Raw genomic sequence first — 20945 nt, forward strand, 5'->3', positions numbered from 1 at the left:
TGCTATGCACCAAGTTTTGAGGTCAAATAGAAGGTTGCTTATCCCACGTAAATACATGCTCATGGTGCAGCAGCAGATCTGCATCTCACTCCTACATACACATTTGCTTGCTTATCGCAGATTCGCATAATGATAGAGGATGGCACCCCAACCCTCCCATGGAGAAGAGATGCATACATATGTACTAATCCAGTGTGTGTCAGTCGTCCTCGCCGTCTTTTTCTGAGATCTCCTCGTTCCCACAAGTATACGATTTTCTCTTGTCTCCACCGTGAATCCCATGAAAATATATAGCATTGAGAAGAGTTGCAAAATTGAGTCGCGGAATTATACAGGCTGAACTGAGTTGACTACACGTGCGTGGTCCCACATTTTCCTGTCTGCATGAAAACTACAAGCACTGCTCCTCGTATGCTGTCTTGGCTCCGAGAAAGTCCTTCTTGCTCTCGCATATCCCCAACCTCAGCAGCATATCATTTTAAAGCTAAGATTTTGGGGAGAAGTTGAACTCTTTTTATGATACCCACTACACATAGAGCCAACCCGGTCTGCATCGCTGCTTTGCTTTACCATGAGTTTGACTCTGCAAGATCCGGATCCGAAAACGGGATCCCGAGGAAAATCGAGGGAGGACGATGTATGAATGATTTGCAGGTCGGTTGGAGCCTACACAAATCAGACGATGATCCAGTTCCAAAATCCTCCATGTGTCAACAAGCTAATTAGCTAATGACTTTGCTCCGTGATGACCAATTTTTATCTAGGCCAAAGCGAACTCACCTTATGCAACACATCCTATGTATAAATAGGTATTACATGTTTCATGCAAACTTTCCCCCCTTGCACGAAATAGTCTGCATATTTGCCCCCATAATTTCCTGAAAAATTTGCAAGAAATTCTTGAGACCCAGACTCGCAGCGTTTTGTTGCACCCTTTTTTCCACCAAAGTTAGATAAATAGATCTCTGCTTTTATTTCTACGGGTTGGTTTGGTTGATGGAAATTCAACAAAACTACTCTCTCTTTCTCTCTCATTTCGGCGTGTTTGGTATATGTGCCATGCTGCCTCTGCTACTGCGAGTGGTGGTTTGGCCAAGTAGTGCTTCCAGGTCTACCAGCAGACTTTCTTCACGTTCAGTCTTTCTCTCTCTCCTCTCGCAGAACGAGGATCGCAAACTCTCGGCAAGTCGTCGTTCAGTTCTACTCTGCCTTTCTCCAGAACCTGTCGCACTCCTCGACGTCCCTCTCCAGCTTCCCCCTCTCTTCTGCTGCCCGTCGTCTTCCTGTCTGTCTCTCTCTCTGCCCGTGTGTGTCAGCCCGGTGTGTCTGTGTACTTGCTGATTCCGCAACATTTTCATACTTTTTAACAAGTTGACACACAACACAAGATTGCGTGCAGTGCCAATTCAGGAGATTTTTGGACGGGATTGGGATTTTCTGGATTTGCTGCGAAAGAAGCTCTAAAACAACTCTTCTCCTCCATGGAGTGACTGGTACGCTAGATAGATTTTCCAGACATGGTATTTTTTGTGCATGTTTTTAGCAAGATTTGTAACCTTGCACTTGCCACGATATTCTGCCGTGTGTTGGTGAAACACTGATCAAATTAATTCATTACATGCAACATCATGCTACTCCCCGGTATCTCGTGCGCAAGAAACAGCTCATGATTTGTAGCCATTTACTTAGCATTGAGTAGATCAAGCAAGCCACTTATGCAGCACTACACAAAAATACAATGTCAGCATGCAGACACCAAATGCCGATACAGTGAGAGGGGACAAGCGAGTACAGCACGTCCTGTGGCAAATTCAGAGGCATTAAGTGTTATTAAGCATAAGTCAACAAATTATTCGCAGCACAATGAAACACCTGCCGGTTCATATTTCAAGTCAAGGCGAAATTGTGCACAATTATATGCGTGGTAAAGTCTGCAACACTTTTGCTTGTGGTTTCCTCTTCGCCTTGCTCGTCGTCCCAAAGCCAAACCAAAACCAGATATCGCATGCATTCAGCAGTGTGATGTGGTTTCGTGCGGTGCTGGCAGTATAATCAGGCCTATTTGACTTGGTCGTCGATACGCGAATTTACGAGACAGTTTATTTAGTTTTCTTGCATCCTTATTTATTTTACAATTTTACATAAGTTTGTGCTCTTATAAGTCCTCCGTGCATAATCATTGCTTCAGGCACATTGAACGAGGGTTTTAAAACCAGTGGATATATTAGATCTCGTTTGATACATGTAATTGTTTGCACTCTTTTGACGGAACACATTCATTTTGTAATAAACTGAAACACATAAACAAACGAATTCAAGTTTCAGAACAGTTTCTTGTTTTTTTTTCAGGAGACCTCAAGTGCTCGTACATATGTGAAATGAGTGTTTGTGAAAAATAGTATTGAGACGGGAGTGCGTGACATTGAGAACTACATACTTTTTTTGTAGTTGGAGTAAATTTTATCCAGAGAATTTTGGAGTCAACTGAACAACTGGACACAATGAAGCCCAAATTATTATAGTCCTGACTCGGTAAGTAATTTTGATGGACTTTGCCTATTCTACTTTCTTGCACTCCATTGTGCACAAATTGAGATATTAGAATTATGCGAGTCCGTTCCGTCCAGAGAAAATTCTGGACGTGGGATTACTTGATGTAATTCCGAGTAATGTGGACAATACCTCAAGCATGAAATATGGATCACACACGAGTACGTAAAATGGGACACTGCTCTCCTCTCTCTCCGTCCCCAATGGCATTTCCATTTTTTGTGCTTGACTTTGTTGGACCGTCGTGTGGCATGGAATGCTGCCGAAACCATTCCTTGTGTTACCATTGCTAATCCCGCAGAGTGAGATTTCTCAGTCCAGTCGCCGTTGTCAGTCTCAGAGTAAAATCACATTTCGTGATTTGAAATCTTTCCGCATTGCAATATGAAGGATTCATTCATTCAAAACTGGTAGCAGCAGCATGCGCTCTGTTAAGATTACTTATGTAACCTCCAGGTTTGTTGTTTACTCGCCCTTTTTTTGGTATTTTTTCTTAGCACGGGAATTGCTTTGCTGTTACATCATTTATTTATGTGTCGGTTTCACTTCTCCCACGTTTCATCTTATTGCATTGCGTTTGAACTCGAGTTGATCGTGTGCCAAATAATCGGTGCTGCTGCATTATTGTAGTGCTGCAGTGCTGGAAAAGAGTGGGTAATGTACGTACTCAGGAAAACCAAACCCCAACGAGAACAATCAACAGTTTTCAACGTTTTTGTGTGAGAATAATGGCACTCATGAGAATTTACAACAATACAATAAACTAAAACGTACTTCTGCCACATACACCTTGCTCCTAAAAAGTTGGTTGTGTGGGTACATCATAAATGACCCAGCAAACTGGTAAGATTCCTTCTGTTGTGCACTGCAGGAAACAAGATCGATTCTGGTTAAGAATAAAATGTCAAAAATGGGAGCAATTCAAAGTAATTGGGATCTGAAAGAGGAAAAACACAAGATTTATGTATTTGAAAAATTTTATTTCACTGCATCATCTTTTATCTATTATCCTCATACGCCATCCTTACAGGTACATAGATACTTAAATATCATCATCAACACCCGTCAAAAGTTTCGTAATAGGTTAGCTTCTAAATTTAAATTGGCAGATCAGCTTAGCTAAACGGTTTGGTATGGACTTCGTGCACGTAAACTTGACACATTAACTTTAAGCATGCAAAACGGCTAATTAAATCATCCACCACAAGACACGTAGTCAGCAGAGTATGGACACGTGCTCATCCTACCAGCAAAGAAGGTAGAAAGAAGTCTTAACAATAATCTCAGGATCGAGGAGGAGGAACAATTGCATAATTTTTATTTCGCAAATCCCAATTAAACTGAATTAAGAGTTATGAAATGGCCAGTCCCTAATTATCTTCTCTTGTTTCCTTATTGAGACATCGATAAATCGCAGATTTTATGTTAGAAAATTACTATACGAGTAACTTGAGTATGTGTATGAAGCTGAATTTTTACATGGTGCCATTTTATAGATAATTATGCGAGAAGATATAAGGATCTGCTGGTTGACGTCGGGATTTCAGTTGTCGCTTAAGCCTGCTTTACATCGCAATTGGCAACACACCTAATTCATCGTCTTATAGCTTGATTCAAGTTCATGGATTATACATAAACAAAGGTCAGAGTTATAACAATTTCATTAATTTGACAATGTGGTACGTACGTGTGTACATACTTCAGTTTTGGCAAACAGTTGTTATTACCTGACTCAATAAGAATAACTTTGTATGCATACCATACATGTGGATCTACTCATGTCACTTACTTATCTACGTATTCAGAGAGTACGTGCAGTCGACAGGAGAATGGTTATTACTACGCGAGTACAAACATGAGAATAATACCGTAACCGAATTATATTCTACTAATTCAATCCAGTTTGACATTTGATGGTTAGAAGAGTGCATCACATGAAAATATGTCACCAACAGTTGCAAATCAAATGCAGATGTTTAGACACAATATATTCAGTAAAATAGCACAGGCTCCAAAAATGGTCGTCATCAGTCAGACCGTGCATCCTATCTATTTCATCTTTAACACCAAATATCTAAATAGTAAATATCTTTTGCATGTGGATATTATATGTGGATGGGTACGTACGGCTAGAAGAATCTGAATTTAGCAGAGAAAAAGGGAAATAAGTAGGTTTGAGTGACTGACGCATTGCGAAATGGAAATCCAATAAGACGGGACACAGCTCAACGAAGAGTTATAATTGTCAAAGTTGATTCCTTATTCCTATTCGACGCTGCAAACTGAACTTACTTATTTGATGGCTTTTCTTCGTCACTTGCATGTTGAAACTTCACCAAAACTCATCCATCCATCTCTCTCTCTCTGTCGCTGCATTCAGCCGCCGCCGAGGAAGAAGAAGACGTAATTGGTTGAGTAATATGGTCACGAATTCCGCCTCTCGCTACAACTCATTCCGTTGTGATGTGAATTCGCAAGCAGGTGCAAGAGGTGAGGGTTCATTTAGCAAGTAGGATTGCAGCCCTTGCTTATTTGGAGTTTGACTTTCTTGCTCTGTGTTTTGTTTGCAAATGTTCAATCGCCACCAGCAGGAAAGTAAAAGTCGTCATGTGAAGAAGCTCATCTGACTGGCTGGGCGAGGGCTGTACGAGCAGTAGCTCAACCATCAGAAGAAGGAGGAAGTTTCGCAAAATTGCTTTCTGGGTTTGTCGTCGTCGTCTTCTTGTAATAAGAAAGTCGCGATTGAGAGAGAGCAAACCGAGAGTCACGTGAAACTTGACCTGAATCGCTTTCTTAGCTCCCATTTTATTACTATTTTTACTACGTTTACCACAAACAAGGCGTTTGATTTGCATTGTGCACAAAGAGGAACCGAGTCATTCTCTTTCACCAGGTTCCCCTCATTAAGATCCCTTCTCGGATAAATGTGTTTGTAAAAACATGCCATTTACCTCTGTACTCTCGGCTCGTGAAAAGTCAATGGAATGAATAAATCAATATTGAACTATTTGCTAGTTCTTATGCAAACTCTAGTATGCTCCAGATTGTAGAACGTCTTCTTATTTACTGGATTGCAAATGCGATTTTGTGTACACAGAAAGTGTTTTGCGAATGTACGGAGGAGTTGTTGATCTCGTCTCATTTTGTCACATGTCTTTGCTAAATGGGTCGAATGGTTGATGGCTCATTGTTGCCAAGAGGTTGTCCAACTTGAGTTGGAAAGTACAACTTGAATCCATCTTATTTCACTCAATTGGACTGCAAAAAGCATGTGATCGATTTGAGGGGTCAGGGCATCTTATCCTTCTCATGTTAAATATAACATGAGGCGTACAGGCCACATCAGGCGAGCAGGGGCCTAAATTATCCGAAAATCGATCACATCCTTGATGTACGGCCCCTTATCTGTTACCCGTCTTCTCAAATTTCACTTCTGTACCGCATCCAATCTCAGAATTGCATTCATGTCGTCGTCGTCTTCGTCATCGTAAACCAATTTTCAATTTATGTCACCTTGACACAGTAGGAAATATGCATTGGCTTGATGTGATAATAGAATGTGCTATAATTTAAGAGTAAAATGAGGCATTACAGTTTTCATTGATTCCGACAGAAAATTGGAAACACATTTGAGTGCAGCTGGCAGGAATTTATGGATTTCTCATTTGATCCAATGAATGGAGCGTGTCCTCCACACAATAATGTTTTGACGAAGACTATAATAACTCACGCGGTTGAAGTGAAGCTATTAAAAGTTGTCAATCTGAAGCCTATATATCACTTATCTTTCGATAAATCTTACGGAATTAACGGCCATAAATCAAGTCAGTCATGCCACGCTAGTCATGTATTTAGGTTGCTCCCTCACATAATTATTCCTCTCTTTCTCTCTCTCCTCTTGTTGTGAACAAGACGCCGGATCCGAAATTCATGCTCAAAATGTATAATCTCTCTTCTCTTCTGGTTCATGTTGTGTGACTGTTTAATGTTTTGTGGCATTTCCAAAGACAGCAGAATTTGTGGACTATGTATTGCGCAACAACGAATCATTTCTGGCTCAGTTCGCTCTCGCACGATTCGCGAAATACGCTTTGTTCGGGATGAAAACTCTCTGTATTCGTCACCTTCTCCATGCATACACACAGGTTCATTTGTTATCATATACATAAACTGAATTTGCATTAATTTGTATTTACACACAGACGACATAATAAACAATACTGCCGATAAGCTAATCTTTTGCGGCGGTTTGCTTTGCGAATATGAATATCAACTTCAGACCCAACTTGCATCAGTGGTGCAATATGTACAACTCTGTCTCTACTTTCCTGAGTCGAATAACAATAAATAATATTGGGACGCATCCAACATTTAGTTCTAAGCTGAAGCCTACATATTTGTGTCCTTGCAGATGTCAACTCGGGATGATTTTGCTACTCTAAAACATCACCGCGTGCACCGAGGGACCAATAACCTCCAGCTTCACGAATCCCACCATTGAAAGAACAACAGGGCGAAAAAATGACAAAATATTCTGAATTCAATTGGAGGCTTCCGGTGCCTGAGTTGCTTCTCGAAGGTGTTCAAGTGGATCGGTGGACTGAGGTGAGCCATAAATTTTGATTGTGTCGTCGACCATGGACCAATTTTCTCAAATTATTAATCTCTGAAAAAATGAAACATCCTAAATCAAACCGGCCCACCAAGCATCCCTGCAGCTACTTACCAGTGGTTATGTGCTATACATTTTTTATGTTTTCCCTGGTAAAATGCGATAAGTGGAGCATGGTAATAAAAAAGTGTTCAACATCTGCCTCTTGCTTGTTCCTCTTGGTTTATATACATACATATCTGCCCCATATTAATCCACCTCTCCACCACGATTTATTTATTCCGAGATGAGAAGAGGCCAAGATTTGTATTGCACGTACATGGCGTGCCTCCATGACGGACGGGTAAATAAAATACGTACGAAGGAGACCATGTGTTCCCACTTGGGCTTCTCGTCTCGCCTTCATTGTGTCAGGTCATGTCATCCTCGTCTCAATGTCTGCAGTTTTCTCTCTCCCTGCCTCCCCGTGAAGGGAGTGAGAGGAAGAAAGCAGGGAAAAACTTGGTGGTGAAGGGGCAAGTAAAATATGACACGAGCAGCAGCAGCGCCTAGTAGACCGTGCCATGCTGCATATATTAACAAACTTTGAACAAGTTTTCCTCCTCCTTCCTCGATAATGATATGCACACTTTCTCCCGCATTAGCCTCGATGCTAAGAGGAAAAAGATTTCAACCACTTCTTCGTGGACTCAACGCATCCGTCTTTTTCATCTCTCCGTCGCCCTGTGAAGTGTGAACTGCTGAGCTGAAGAGATAAAAGAGAAAGTGGAAAGTATGGTGCCGCCGTAGTGGAAAAATGCACGGAGATTTGAGTGGGATTTACTCTCGTTTTCCCACAGTTTTTGCATTTTCCGTACTTATGCAGTCCTTTCTGAATATATACACACTTTGGCTGACAAATAGAGTAGGAAAATAATGGACATTTGGTAATCTGTTTGTTTTTTAAAATTTCAGGAAAAGGATGCTGTGGAGATGGAGGTACTATTATTAGCTAGCAATGAAGCACATGTACATTTGGTGTTGAGTGGGTTTAACAGAATGTAAACGAAGATCATACAGTGAATTAGCTGTATTCCGTGTTCATTGCATACAAAATTGTATGCACATGCAGTTTACTAATTTTGAGAACTTTTTATGTCGAGACAAATTCCCTTCGCTTAGGAGACAATTGAATAAGAAATTCAAATGGAAGTTAGTACTGGAGAATTTCGTAATTTATTGGTTGATTTTGGTTTATTTAGATATTTAATGGAAGGGTTAAAAGGCTTCTCCCTCGACATTTCAAATAATTCAGATAAGTCTGTTATTTAGTCGTTGTCGTATTTACATAACCCAATCAAACCAAATATCACGACCTATGTGCTCATTATGGATGTGCCACCTGACTGATATCTGACTGTTTCACAGATTGAATGCCTCGTCAGAGTTGATGAGTATGGATTTTTCATGAACTGGAAGTCTGAGCCTCGGGTAATTTACTTTTACTCTTTACTATTATTATGGACTGATGAACGTAGAAAATCCACATTCAAGGTTCAGATATTCAGTATTTGTCTAGTTTGTGCGGTCAGAACGATGAACCGCTTTCTCTGAAATTGTAGAGGAAGTGATATTTGTACGCAGGCGTTGCTCAACTTTCTCCAAAAAAGTTGAGAGGATGACAAAATTTAATAAAACGAAAAACTTCATTTTCTTTGCGGAAACTTTTGTGCGAAACAAAACTTGTTCCATGTGTACTCGAGCATTGTACATTCAATTATTTGCATTGAGACAAAGTTTTGTTTGTGATTAGTTTCCTGCGAATAGTAGAAAATTCTATAGAGCAGCAGAATATGTGCATATGTAAATCTATAGGATTACTAAATATATTTACTCATCATGGAGAAAATTTGTAATTGATACATATGCGCACATTATGCATCCCACGCTTTAGGCTAAACAACAAATGTGTAACTGTTTGCTTTTCTTGTGGCGTTATTCTTACAGGATGGAGACGTGCTGGAACTATGTCAAGTTAGTGATATCCGAGCTGGGGGCGTGCCCAAAGTGAGCAATTTTCCAATTATTCCATGTACTATACTGCCCCAATTTTGAGCTTTCCCACATTTGCGTCTTGAGTTATTGAGAAGAACAATTAGCCTGGTAGGTTAATGATTGATTGAATTGCATACCAAACTGACAGATATTCATGGAGATGAATGCGAATTGAAATCAATCATCCCACATTTCACTGACTTCTCCGCAGCACTAATCGCAAATTTGAGTTTAGGATTAGCTCATGCAGGAAATCGAAAATATAATTAGTATTTGTTACCGTGTGCTCGTCCTATTCATCATTGTTCGGAGTGGTACAAGAGGACGAGACACCTACGCAGACACACACCCAAAATTTCATCAGCAGAGTAGCACAAGTAATCAAATTGATATTTCTCTCTGAAGTAAAAGTAAATCAAATCTAGTCAGTCAACAGCACAGGTCATTAATTTAATGAAGACTCGACAACTTTCCCTAGCTCTGAGCAATTTTCCGAGAAACTTGTTGAGTTACTTGAGCACTGTAAATCACGAATATGATCAAAGCGAATAAGATATTTTATGTACGAGATCTTGCGACTCGTTCGTTACAACAAACGGCTGAAGGAAGCGAGTTTTTTCTTGAGCACAGGCTTTCCCTCCCTCGAGGTTAGTGTGTCTCCCCCATAAAAGAATATTAACGATTCTCCATCTCCATTATTCTTCCCATCCCATTATTGCTCAGAGGACGACGAGAGAAAAAAAACTTAAAATTCATTGCGACAGTTCACTGTATTTTTATTTGCTTCGGTACACTCGTCGAGAGTACTTATCTTCAGTCGGGGAACTAATTGCTCAAATAATTTTATTTAAATCTGAGACATTTGTAAACTTTTCTAATTGGGACGTAAAACTTTTATTTCGATTCTTCAGGACCAAAGACTTTTATCTCAGCTACAAGCGAAACATGGAGATTTGTTGGAAGAAAAGTCCTTGACGGTTTGCAGTGGAACTGATTTAGTTAACATCATTTACACTCATTTCGTCTATCCTGATGCCGAGACTGCTAAGGTACGTGAGCGATTTCTTTGTTGTTTTCCCCTTTTCATTCGTAATTACTTACAACGGGTGAAACACACAAAATCGTATATTTTGTGAATGTCAAATCTTGTGAAAGCTACATAGGTCAAACATAAATCCGTAATTGTTACGTATGAATACTCGTATCTACGTAAATAGATACATATCAGTACCACCTGTGGTGATAGAAATTCTAGTTTTCACCTCCGCTGTTTATTAATTTTCCCGTATTCTGATATGTCAAGCAAAACAAAGTGTACATAAACTAATCACTAATGTGTGGCGTGTGTTTTTGAAGAACGAGTTTTTTTGTGATTGACACACAAAGTCCAATTAATTACACACATTTGTCACAATTTGATTGAATGCTTGTGCAAACTACGGAGGAATAAGGCAGCCAAAAGTAACGAGTCTACCTACACAATATATTTACATACATACGTTCACGTGTTGACACTTTCTCCAAAATGAACACCATTCGTATGCCACATTCCATTGAAACGACAGTTACGCTTCGACCCAAAGTAAAGTAAACACCACGTCCAGCTGATAAAATCCCATTGTTAGCAAGAGACAAAGAGAAATGAATTCGTTGTGCAGAGAACGTTAGAATTTGTAAAAAAACTGGAGGTGCTTATGAATGAGGAGTTAATGGAAAGAGTACTTTTTCACAGACGTGGTTAGAAGGCCTCCGTCGAATTACCCACAATTTCAAAGCCAACAATATCAGTCCGATGACCTGTCTTAAAAAGCAGTAAGTGCAAAACAACTGCGTCTTTCATTTTAATCAGTGTTGTCATCGATGTTCAAAATTCAGTTGCTGTTTATAATTTTTTCATTAAGAGGTTCAACTTGGCAATGCTGATCGTAATTATATTGCAGAAACATACAGTTAACTTTTGCTTATCCTGCAGCCATTTTTCGCCCAGTTTGAGCAGTTCGTAGGAGTCGAGCCAATGTTTTGTGAAATGTAGAAATATTCATTATCTTGCATGAATGTTGTAATCCCAAGTGAGGCATTACCCCGAACGAGCATTCCATTTGTCCAAACTTTTGTTAATTAAGGCACACGAAATTAGCTCGACCCCAGCCTCCACTTTGCTCACCAGAATATGCATGTTTTTTTCTGGAGAAAGTTGCATGCATGTAGAGCCATGATGATGCCATTTGAATTCGTTCATCTACACGTGTATGTATAGTTTTAATGTTTCTCAAGTTTCTAAAGCGTTATAAGTTCCCTATTATTTCGAGAATGATTAAACTTGTCATTACTTTTGTTTATTATTTTTAGAATTTTCTTCATTTTTAGATATGGCAAACTGGGTTGCGTACGTTAACTCATAATAACAAAATGAATAACGTATGCCCTGCAACCAATCTTATGAAACAGTAAGTTATTTTGAGGTGTATTTATGTAAATACATGTGACCGTGGTACGTTGTACATTTCACTGTTCGTGTTGCATGGTTTTTTTGTGTTATCACTGGATTTGACGTTATTGGTTGTGGAATGTCCATCGCTATGCTTTCACCTTGCTTTCACCTCTTAGATTTGCCCTAAGCGCACTGCCCGTTGTTTCAGTTTGGGTGGATTGAACGCTCTGCTTTGTGGGGAAAACATGCGAGAAAACCAATTTGTTCCAGCTACACGTTCAGCAACTGCGTTTGTACACGAAACAATGGAATTTAGAGACACTGCTTTAATGGCGCTAATGGATTCGTGATCTGCAACCATTGTGTGCTTATACATAGGAAACGACAAATGTTTTCGCTACGGTGGGAATTGTTTGAATTATTAATGGGTCGCATGATTTTCTCCGCCGGAGATATTGCTAATGCATATTCAGTTCAGAGATATTATATAAACCTTGATGCACAAACAGGTATTGGCTTAACGAAGCGTATTATTTACTACTGTTGTCTCATGTTGAAATAATTATTCCACATTTTGCGATTGACGGCAAAGTCATAAGTTTCCTAAATATAGAAATGTTTGACTGACGCTTCTGTAGGGATTACGTGCATTCATATGAAATACTTAAAATGTGTCTTCCACTGAAGGAGTAGGCCGTCATTCATTTTCCATCTTAACCAACATGCTGATAAAATAGGTTTTTTTAGAGTTCCCTTTATTGCCCAAACTTTATTTTCTTAAATGCTTTCAATGCCCATGATTCCCATCGGAATTAAGAACAGACTACAAGAAAGTGAATGAAAATGAACCATATACTTATGTAGAAACATTACAGGCTCCACTCAAATGTTTTTGAACAATGCGTGGCTACTTTGGATTATTGCAATATTTCGAAGTATTTACGAGAACCTCTGCATTTAATTTTCACTTACATCATACTGCGAACGTGTAGGCTTAGAATTGTTGCATCATCGCGATAAGCACTTGGCTTTAGACAAAGGAAGAAGTTGTTGAGATTCTCAAGGATCCTGTTCATTATATGTTTTACCCATTGTGTGCAAATCTTTTGGGTTTTCTGCTTCCCAATTAATTCTATGATTAAATCAATGACGGTGAAGTAGCACTGCTTTTATACAACGTACTAATTTGTGGGACTAATCTGAAGCAGGGAGCATATCTAACATTGTCCAGTCTTCTTACACTTACGTATGTATGTACGTCTTACGACAAGATGTAAGAGATTCGGCAGCATCAATGCAATGTATGAAGGTCCAGCTTATTTACGAAATGTTGGCTTATTTTTGCTTCAGTTTTATAATAGAATTATGTATTTTATTTATGTAATAATCCTGTATTACAAACAACAAGTTCTGACTAAAATATTTTTGGTACAGTTGGATGCGTTTGGGGTTTATGGTGGCTCGTAAGTATTTTTCTTTCTGAATTATCTATAAGTTGGTTCGGTTGGTTCATTGTTGTAACCTGAAATTACGTCCTGATATTATTAGCGAATGGGAAAGTGCCGGTGAAAGTAATCGCGAGGACGTTCGCTTCTGGGAAGACGGAGAAATTCGTGTACGAGTGTTTAAAATCGCTAGCTCTCCCCAATGAAAGGGTAAGCCAGCTTTTCTATGCCCACATATCCAATCTCATCTCGTGACGAGTTAAGAAGTACGGCTGTAACGTTGGCCAAGGGTAAACAGGATCAAGGAACTTAATGTTAGAGGAAGAAAATTTTTGAAAAGCTGTGGAGAATTTATCCACTCACTTTCACTCTGACGAGTGGTGAAAGTTTGAGCTTGCCCCATTGCCCGTTGGCATAATTGCAAGCCAACTTATTTACCATTGTGTAGTGAGTGACCTTTCACATTTTTCAGCGTTCTCAGCTTTCTCCAACAACAAATTTGATACCTTTTGACTGCAGCTTTTCAAATTGTTTACCCAACTCTTTTAGCAGAGCCTCCGCCTCCATGCATTGAGAGTAAGAAATCCTACGAACATCTCCTTTCTTTGCAGACCGACGTGATAGAGCCTGCAGACTTCACCTTTGAAAAATTCGTCGCTCTGTACCATAAGATCTGCCCACGGAACGATATTGAAGAGCTGTTTCAGTCCATGTAAGTTTTTATTGTAGAAAGTGCTTTATTTTTAGTGTACTTTGATCAATTTTAATCAACTTAATTCCATTGACCAGTTGTCTTTGTGTCAATTTATATCAATTCTCTTATTTTGCTAGCGATTTTCCATTCTCAGAATATAAATTGGTTGTGGCGAAAGATGAACGAATTGTAACAAGGAATGCAAGTTAACAATGAACTTTGGAAACTTAATTTTAAAACTTTATGACTTTCGGTACAACGCTAAGAGTGGATTGAGATTTCGAAATATTCCTTTCAACTTTATCCAAGCCACAGTGTCGCATGTAATAAATTGATCAAAGCCTCCAGCTAACCTTCAATTCTATTATTCCACAAGAGCATATTTTTCAACTCTCGGTTCAACTTTTAAGTGGCAATTAGCCTCCATGAGAGCTTTCCCCAGAATTCGCTCAGCAGTAGAGCCCATTCAGTCCTTCGAGAGAATTCGATATACGCATTATACGATGCAAGTTTTACATAAGTAATAATGTGTCAACTCGAGTTAGCATACTTTACACGGACTTGGATCTATGTAGCGCATCTCTAAGTAGGTTTTTCCCTTCTGACTGTAGCACCAAGGGGAAAGCCGACTACATCGATGTGAACCAGTTCATCTACTTCCTGAACGAAAAGCAACGGGATCCACGTCTGAACGAAATCTTGTATCCTCTCTACAACGAGAAGCGAGCGTCCGAGATCATCCAAACCTACGAACCCAATGAAGAGTTCAAGGCCTCCAGTCGACTTTCAAAGGATGGACTAATTCGTTACCTGATGTCGGACGAAAACGCGCCCGTATTTTTAGACCGCTTAGATACCTACATGGACATGGGTTAGAAACCGTTTTATGCCTGCCAGTTTTCCTCCAAGCTCCATCGAGAGCTTGGATGGAGATATCAAGTCGACGTGATGATGAACATGAGTATCCAACTGTTTCAGATCAACCCTTGTCACACTATTACATCAACTCTTCTCACAACACGTACCTTATCGGTCGCCAATTTGGGGGCAAGTCGAGTGTGGAAATGTATCGTCAAACGCTTCTCGCTGGGTGCAGGTATTAAAACCTCCCGCATGTTTAATCTCTTTTACTCTCTTCATAAATACATTGGCATATGGAACATTGACAGATTTGAGCGGTATTTCGTTGTCCTTGCCCTCCGTCGATAGAATATGAATGAATAAGGAATATCTGTTTTTTTTAGATTTTATGAACTTGACAAACTGTAAACTGGTATCTCACAAGGGACACTCACGACCTGTCGTTTGAGTCCAGGGTACCCACCATGCTTTTTAGAATCTACTAGGACCCCAGATGAAGGATTCATTCATATTTCCGTGTAAAACTCATATTTGGCGCCGTGCCGTGGCGCCAAACTTAAAAATTTGCATTTTCGACCAATTTCAAACCCCCATAACTTTTGCAGATTATGTCGGATTTTCAAAATTTTATGCTTAAAATGATCACACAAGTCCAAATTTATGAGAAAAAAATAAAAATAAAAAATTTCGAATTTTTGAAATATTTTTAGCATTTTTCCGACGAACCCTCATTTCTAAGAAAATTACGAAATTTTGCGAAAATTTAAAAGCGAAAATTTTGGAAAAAATTTCATGGGATACGAAAGTTGAACTCCTTGTCATGATTTTTGCAAAAAATTTTGAAAATCCGCCCAGGATTTCAAAAGTTATGGCGGTTTCAAAAATAAAAACATTGAAATTTGGCGAATTTAGCGCCACGGCACGGCGCCAAATATGAGTTTTACACGGAAATATGAATGAATCCTTCATCTGGGGTCCTAGTAGATTCTAAAAAACATAGTGGATATCCTAGACTCAAACGACAGGTCGTGAGTGTCCCTTGTCAGCAAAATATCTGTACTGTATTTACATACGCACAGAAATTCGTGGCTAAATGAAAACCACACATCCTGGTGTTTATAGTGAGAAAGCGACACTTGCAGCCGAAAGATATACAGCGTATCATCCTGCATAAAATACAGCGGAGGGAAACGCTTCCTGAAACGGCATGTTTATTTACTGACATTTGTCCATCCACAACTTTGCCCTCAACCTCGCTCGCTCCAAAACTCGAGCAACTTTCCCAACTTTGCTTTTAACAACCAAGTCTTCATCTCATCATGTGCATCACTGGCTTTACAGTTTGTTCTAGTCAGTCATGAAACTTGGCTAATTTTATGCCCACCAACTTTACGATGCTATATACTCGAGCGAGGAGGGCTGTCAGAACTTGAGGCTTCTGCTCAAATCTGCATTGCCAAATTGGATTTTGATTTGCAAGATTTAGTGAAATTCTTCCTCCGTAGTCAAACCCGTAGGGATTGAGTGAGCCAAAATCGATGAGGACCGTCTGTTTTGCCTCATTCTTCAGAATTTCACACATTTTCCGTATGTTTTCTCCTCCTCAATGCTAAGTGCCAGGATTAACATGACCACGAGCGACTACACTTTGAAAAGCTGAGAATGGTGAACTGTATGCCTAACCCAATTGGATATGAACTTTGGCTTGAGTGAAGTGACGACTGAGGAGGGCGTCTCGGAGAGAACAGACTTTGAGCATTAGCCGGATGAACAAGACAAATTCCTTTCCTTCTTCGAATCTAAGTACTCCAATTTATCTTTATGTTTTTGGCAGCAGCTACTCCTATTTTTAGCGCGGCGTTCATCCCATTTGCAGTCTCCCTGCGAACGTGCCATTTATTTTGTGGGACAGAACGACAAAAGTCTTTAGAGAGAGGGTACAAACACGCAAAACAGATATGATGCGATGAGTTACTCCGGTTGCATGCTTATTTAGCCAGATAGCTGCTTATGATCTCCGTGGTTGGTTTGGATAGAGACCACGACTTTCTCCGTGTTTCCTTTTATGCATTATATAACATACGCACATTGTCGGGTAGGCCGCCCATCTCCGTAATGAACACGAAATAACCATAGAAAGCGAGACCATTCTTTCATCATTGACCGAATTTCTTTATCTCGTCTACTTCTTGTCGGTATCATTAAGCACCCCGGAAGATATTATGATCTGTAAGAGTAATTTCGGGGATAAGGGTTTGCCTAATCTTTTGACGGTCATCATTACTCAGTTCATCAGACATTACTGAATAGACGTAGAATCTGGAATTTTCATTATACAAAGAGTTAAATTGAAGTTTCAGGGTATGAAAAATATCACAGAAATATTACAAATTACTTTTTTTCAGATGTATCGAGTTGGATTGCTGGGACGGAAGGGACGAAGAAGAACGTAAGCCTTCAAAGTTAATCAACATGTTTTTCATTCTTGGGACGTTTGAAATCTCAAAATTCTAATAATTTTCCTCCTCATTATTTGCCTCAGCCATCATTACACATGGGAAAGCAATGTGTACTGACATTCTATTTAAAGTAAGCACAATGTAAACAAACTCTCATTAAAAACGGTTTTCATGCACAAAGTAGACATTTTCTGTTATTATTTTTAATCAACCATCCTATTAGAGAGCTGAAAGCAGTATGCAATGCAGAAGCAATTTTGTTTCATGCCAAAATTTAATCATGCTGATTGTTGTGAGAGCACTCGTAGAATATTACTTTCTTAATAAAGCTTTAACGTGCAAGTAAAATTCTTTCAGAATTCTAGACAATTTTCAGTGGAGTTGCACTTCTAATTTGTCATTGATTGCAGCCAGGGCTTATCGAATACTTATGTTTATCCGTTTGTCTTTAATATGTTCGATACATAGCGTCGTGCTACATCACTTTTAGTGTATAGAAAGACATATTTCGTCTAAAAAAAATCAAACCAATGAGTAGAAAAACTGATGACAAACATGCCAATTTGCAAATGTACATTTTACAAATACTCCTCAAAATCAATTGCAATTCAGATGAAGACTTTCGATCATTTAATTTTTAGTGCTAGTAACTTTTATTGCTCCGTATACACAGAAAGTGCTTTGCTCGTATACACATTAGTTATATAGCGTTTTAGTGATTGGCGAAGCAGGTGGGTGGACCCCGGCAATAAAGTCCAGAAATAGAAATAGCCTGGTGGCATCTCTCCTTCATAAATATTTGATATCTCATCGAGCTGGAGGCTGACTTACTCTCTGGCATTATTTTATTGCAGGATGTGATTTTCGCGATACGCGATACTGCGTTTGTTACTTCCGACTATCCCGTCATTCTAAGGCAAGGCAACGACCAAGACTGGTTTTTATTCTCCTTATGGCAAAACAAAAAATTTACTACATGGTCATTTCTCCCTTTAGTTTCGAGAATCATTGCTGCAAAGCCCAGCAATACAAAATGGCCAAATACTGTGATGAAATTTTTGGAGGTAACGCTTATACGTGTACATATGCATATATATAAATAAATACGTGTATATAAGATGTGACAATGAGAAGATGAATCAAACGGATGCATATATATGTATATAAAAATGCACATAAATTCATTTCATTTGTGCAGATCTCCTACTAAAAGAGCCTTTGCCCGACTATCCGGTACGTACAGGAGCATATTCATATAAGCAAAAGCGAAAGTTGTGACACGGACAGAGAACTTTTCCAACGCCACACGTTTTCTCATTCAGTGTTTATCTCATTTCTCTCGTCGAGCCTTCATGGCAGCCATAAACGACGAGATTACTCTTAAACCCTCACTTAGACCATTTGCTTTCTCCCTCACGCTAAACTCAAAATTTCGTCCTTTTTGCAAAGATGGTGATGATAGAAAAAAAAATTGTCTGGAGAATATAGGTCACCCACACCATCAGGGCTTCTCTACGTAATAAATGGACTATTCCAGTTCGAATTAGACCGTCGGAAGTTTGTGAATTTTAAGCAAGGTATCCAATTCGGATACAATAATGATTTCATAAGCCTTTCTTCACCTAATCTGACAGACATATACACCATGATCTTTATCGAACTGATCCAAAAATCGAGAGGGCATATTGCAGAGAAAAGAAAGTGGGAGATAGTAAAAGAGATGTGTTCGTGAGACGATGGCGTTTCGTTTGGAAAGTTGGCAGAGTGGATTGTTATCTGGAAGTGTCAGAACGTGATGAACATACGGATCCGAATGTTTCCCGAAAACTGAGAAAATATTATCTTGTCCTGTGATGATTTAGCTGGAAATAGGGGCACCGCTCCCTCCACCAAGTGCTCTCAAACGCAAGATCCTCATAAAGAATAAGCGTCTTCAACCAGGTTAGTACACTTTTTCACCTTCTGATTTTTTAAATTTCATTAAATCATCTTTTGCCACACTTGAAGCTGCTAATTTACCTGCGTAAAGGTTGAATTTGGGTTGTTAAATACACGGAGAAATTGATAAAAAATATTTGTGTGATTTTTTGCAATATTGGTCTGGGGCCAGAGAGACGGAGAAAGCTATAATTACTCTGGTCATATGCATCAACTAAGAACTGTTGGTTTTATAAATTATAAAAATAATGAGATGCAGTTTGAAGATTAGTTGGATTGATGCATAATAAAAAAGTTATTAGGATTATAACTTGAAAAGGTCAAATCTAAAACCGTAATGATCTGCATTTTAAATTTAAAAATGTCGCAAAATGCATGCAGACTGATCAGAGTGGAGAACCAACATAAATAAAATTGCTGAATAGTGCTCTAAATGTCGTGCTATTATTAGAAATGTCACGATGATGATATTGATCCTACCATCTTCCAAACAACCGTCGCATTATGCAGGTCTGCAAAGCAGTAGGTGATTCAAATGGCACTATCGCCAACAATCGCTAGATAAAAACCAACTGGGCACTTTGTTGGCACCGTCGACAGGTCGCACGTTGAGCTTCTTAGGGTGTTGTCTATAAAATATAAGCCCACGAAAATGGACAAGTAAAAATGTAATAAATTTTTGGTCTTTTCAGAGGTTGAGAAAATAGAGCTGGAGCTGTTTTTGAAGGGTCAGTTCGAGATAAATGATGACGAGTGTCGGGAGGATGCTTCTGCCGTGGAAATCGTTCCGAAAGAGGACAAACCAGTGAGTGCTCATATTTCAGATATTTTTCCCACTCAGCAAAAAATTGCAGCTTCAATCAGCATCCCAAGTAGAAGAATGATATTGTTACAATGTGATAATCAACGTGTTGGATCACAGTGAATGATGGCCGCTTTTTTCATGTGTATAAAACATTGAAATTGTAAAAGTGCTCATGTTGAGGCAATGTGGTTTGAATGTGATTGCAACGTTAGGATGATATTAATATTGTCGAATTTTACATGCTTTTCACATGCCATTGATGTTAAATAAATGATGCACATTCACATTTAATTCACACCCAAATTTATTATTTCAACAATTAATGATCGTTTATTATTACAAATATCAATACGTCTATGAAAACTTTTCATACAATATTAGTGTGAATTATTATGTACATACTATGTATATTATTTATGTGCACAATTACAATTAATTGATTTAAATTATACACTTTTAAGACTGCAAAATGGTAGGCATAAATATTCATTCGAGGAATCGGACAATGGTAATAGCACGACTTTATGATAAAGGTCAGATTTCTTAATTCGTCTAGACCTAGGAGACAAATTTCGAACCACATATATACATAGCTTTGAGCTTTCACAGGGATTTGTGAAATAATCAGATTTATTACAGAAAACTGTAATTTCCACTTCGTCAGAATCTTTATTAGATTCTGTTACAATAACAATTTCCCCAGATAATAAAGCAAATCCCCTGTCCTTTGGTTTTGTCGAAATATGCAATTCTCTACATTTAGATTTGGTTAACAAATTAGACTGCTCTACCTCATATATTCTACGAATTACTTGTGCGAGCTCGTGTTTTTTTCCTCTGACCATTTTTTTGAGAAGTTGCATGTAGTTCTCAAACTCAAAAGCATTAATTTTTTCTAGGGACCCAAATTTTTTAGCGTCATCTGCTAAATGAATTAACGAATGTACGTTATATACTACAAATTCGGGCCTGTATAACTCGCTAGCTTTTTCAACGAAGGAATTTAACATTTCTCCTGCGTAATTATACCAATCTCTATTATCAGATAATAATATCCTAACCGCAACAGATAACTGTAAAAAATGTTCGTATTTTTCCTGAGACAAAATTCCTTTT

At 38.8% G+C, this 20945-nt stretch overlaps 1 protein-coding gene across 6 annotated transcripts in view; it reads left to right on the forward strand.

Moving 5' to 3' along the window:
• The first annotated feature begins 1151 nt into the window (after positions 1-1151).
• The window catches only part of LOC110844299 (1-phosphatidylinositol 4,5-bisphosphate phosphodiesterase), a 35808-nt gene continuing 16014 nt past the window's right edge, over positions 1152-20945 (forward strand). Inside the window, exons 1-20 of one of the 6 annotated variants that reach the window (XM_022090472.2) lie at positions 1152-1493; positions 2350-2532; positions 6962-7155; positions 8117-8140; positions 8570-8632; positions 9149-9208; positions 10108-10245; positions 11564-11643; positions 13062-13090; positions 13176-13282; positions 13684-13784; positions 14378-14637; positions 14745-14862; positions 17033-17076; positions 17170-17216; positions 17941-18002; positions 18083-18150; positions 18285-18319; positions 18949-19027; positions 19717-19829. In XM_022090472.2, coding sequence (XP_021946164.1) covers positions 7072-7155; positions 8117-8140; positions 8570-8632; positions 9149-9208; positions 10108-10245; positions 11564-11643; positions 13062-13090; positions 13176-13282; positions 13684-13784; positions 14378-14637; positions 14745-14862; positions 17033-17076; positions 17170-17216; positions 17941-18002; positions 18083-18150; positions 18285-18319; positions 18949-19027; positions 19717-19829 — 1512 coding nt within the window. In that variant the 5' untranslated portion in view covers positions 1152-1493; positions 2350-2532; positions 6962-7071. Of the gene's footprint in view, positions 1494-1947; positions 2533-4098; positions 4193-6961; positions 7156-8116; positions 8141-8569; positions 8633-9148; positions 9209-10107; positions 10246-10928; positions 11009-11563; positions 11644-13061; positions 13091-13175; positions 13283-13683; positions 13785-14377; positions 14638-14744; positions 14863-17032; positions 17077-17169; positions 17217-17940; positions 18003-18082; positions 18151-18284; positions 18320-18948; positions 19028-19716; positions 19830-20945 lie in introns of those variants that run through there. The other 5 variants (XM_035847974.1, XM_035847973.1, XR_004834020.1 and 2 more) reach the window with 5 other exon arrangements.

Source organism: Folsomia candida, unplaced genomic scaffold, assembly GCF_002217175.1.
Source record: "Folsomia candida strain VU population unplaced genomic scaffold, ASM221717v1 Fcan01_Sc002, whole genome shotgun sequence".
NCBI classification, from domain to species: domain Eukaryota; kingdom Metazoa; phylum Arthropoda; class Collembola; order Entomobryomorpha; family Isotomidae; genus Folsomia; species Folsomia candida.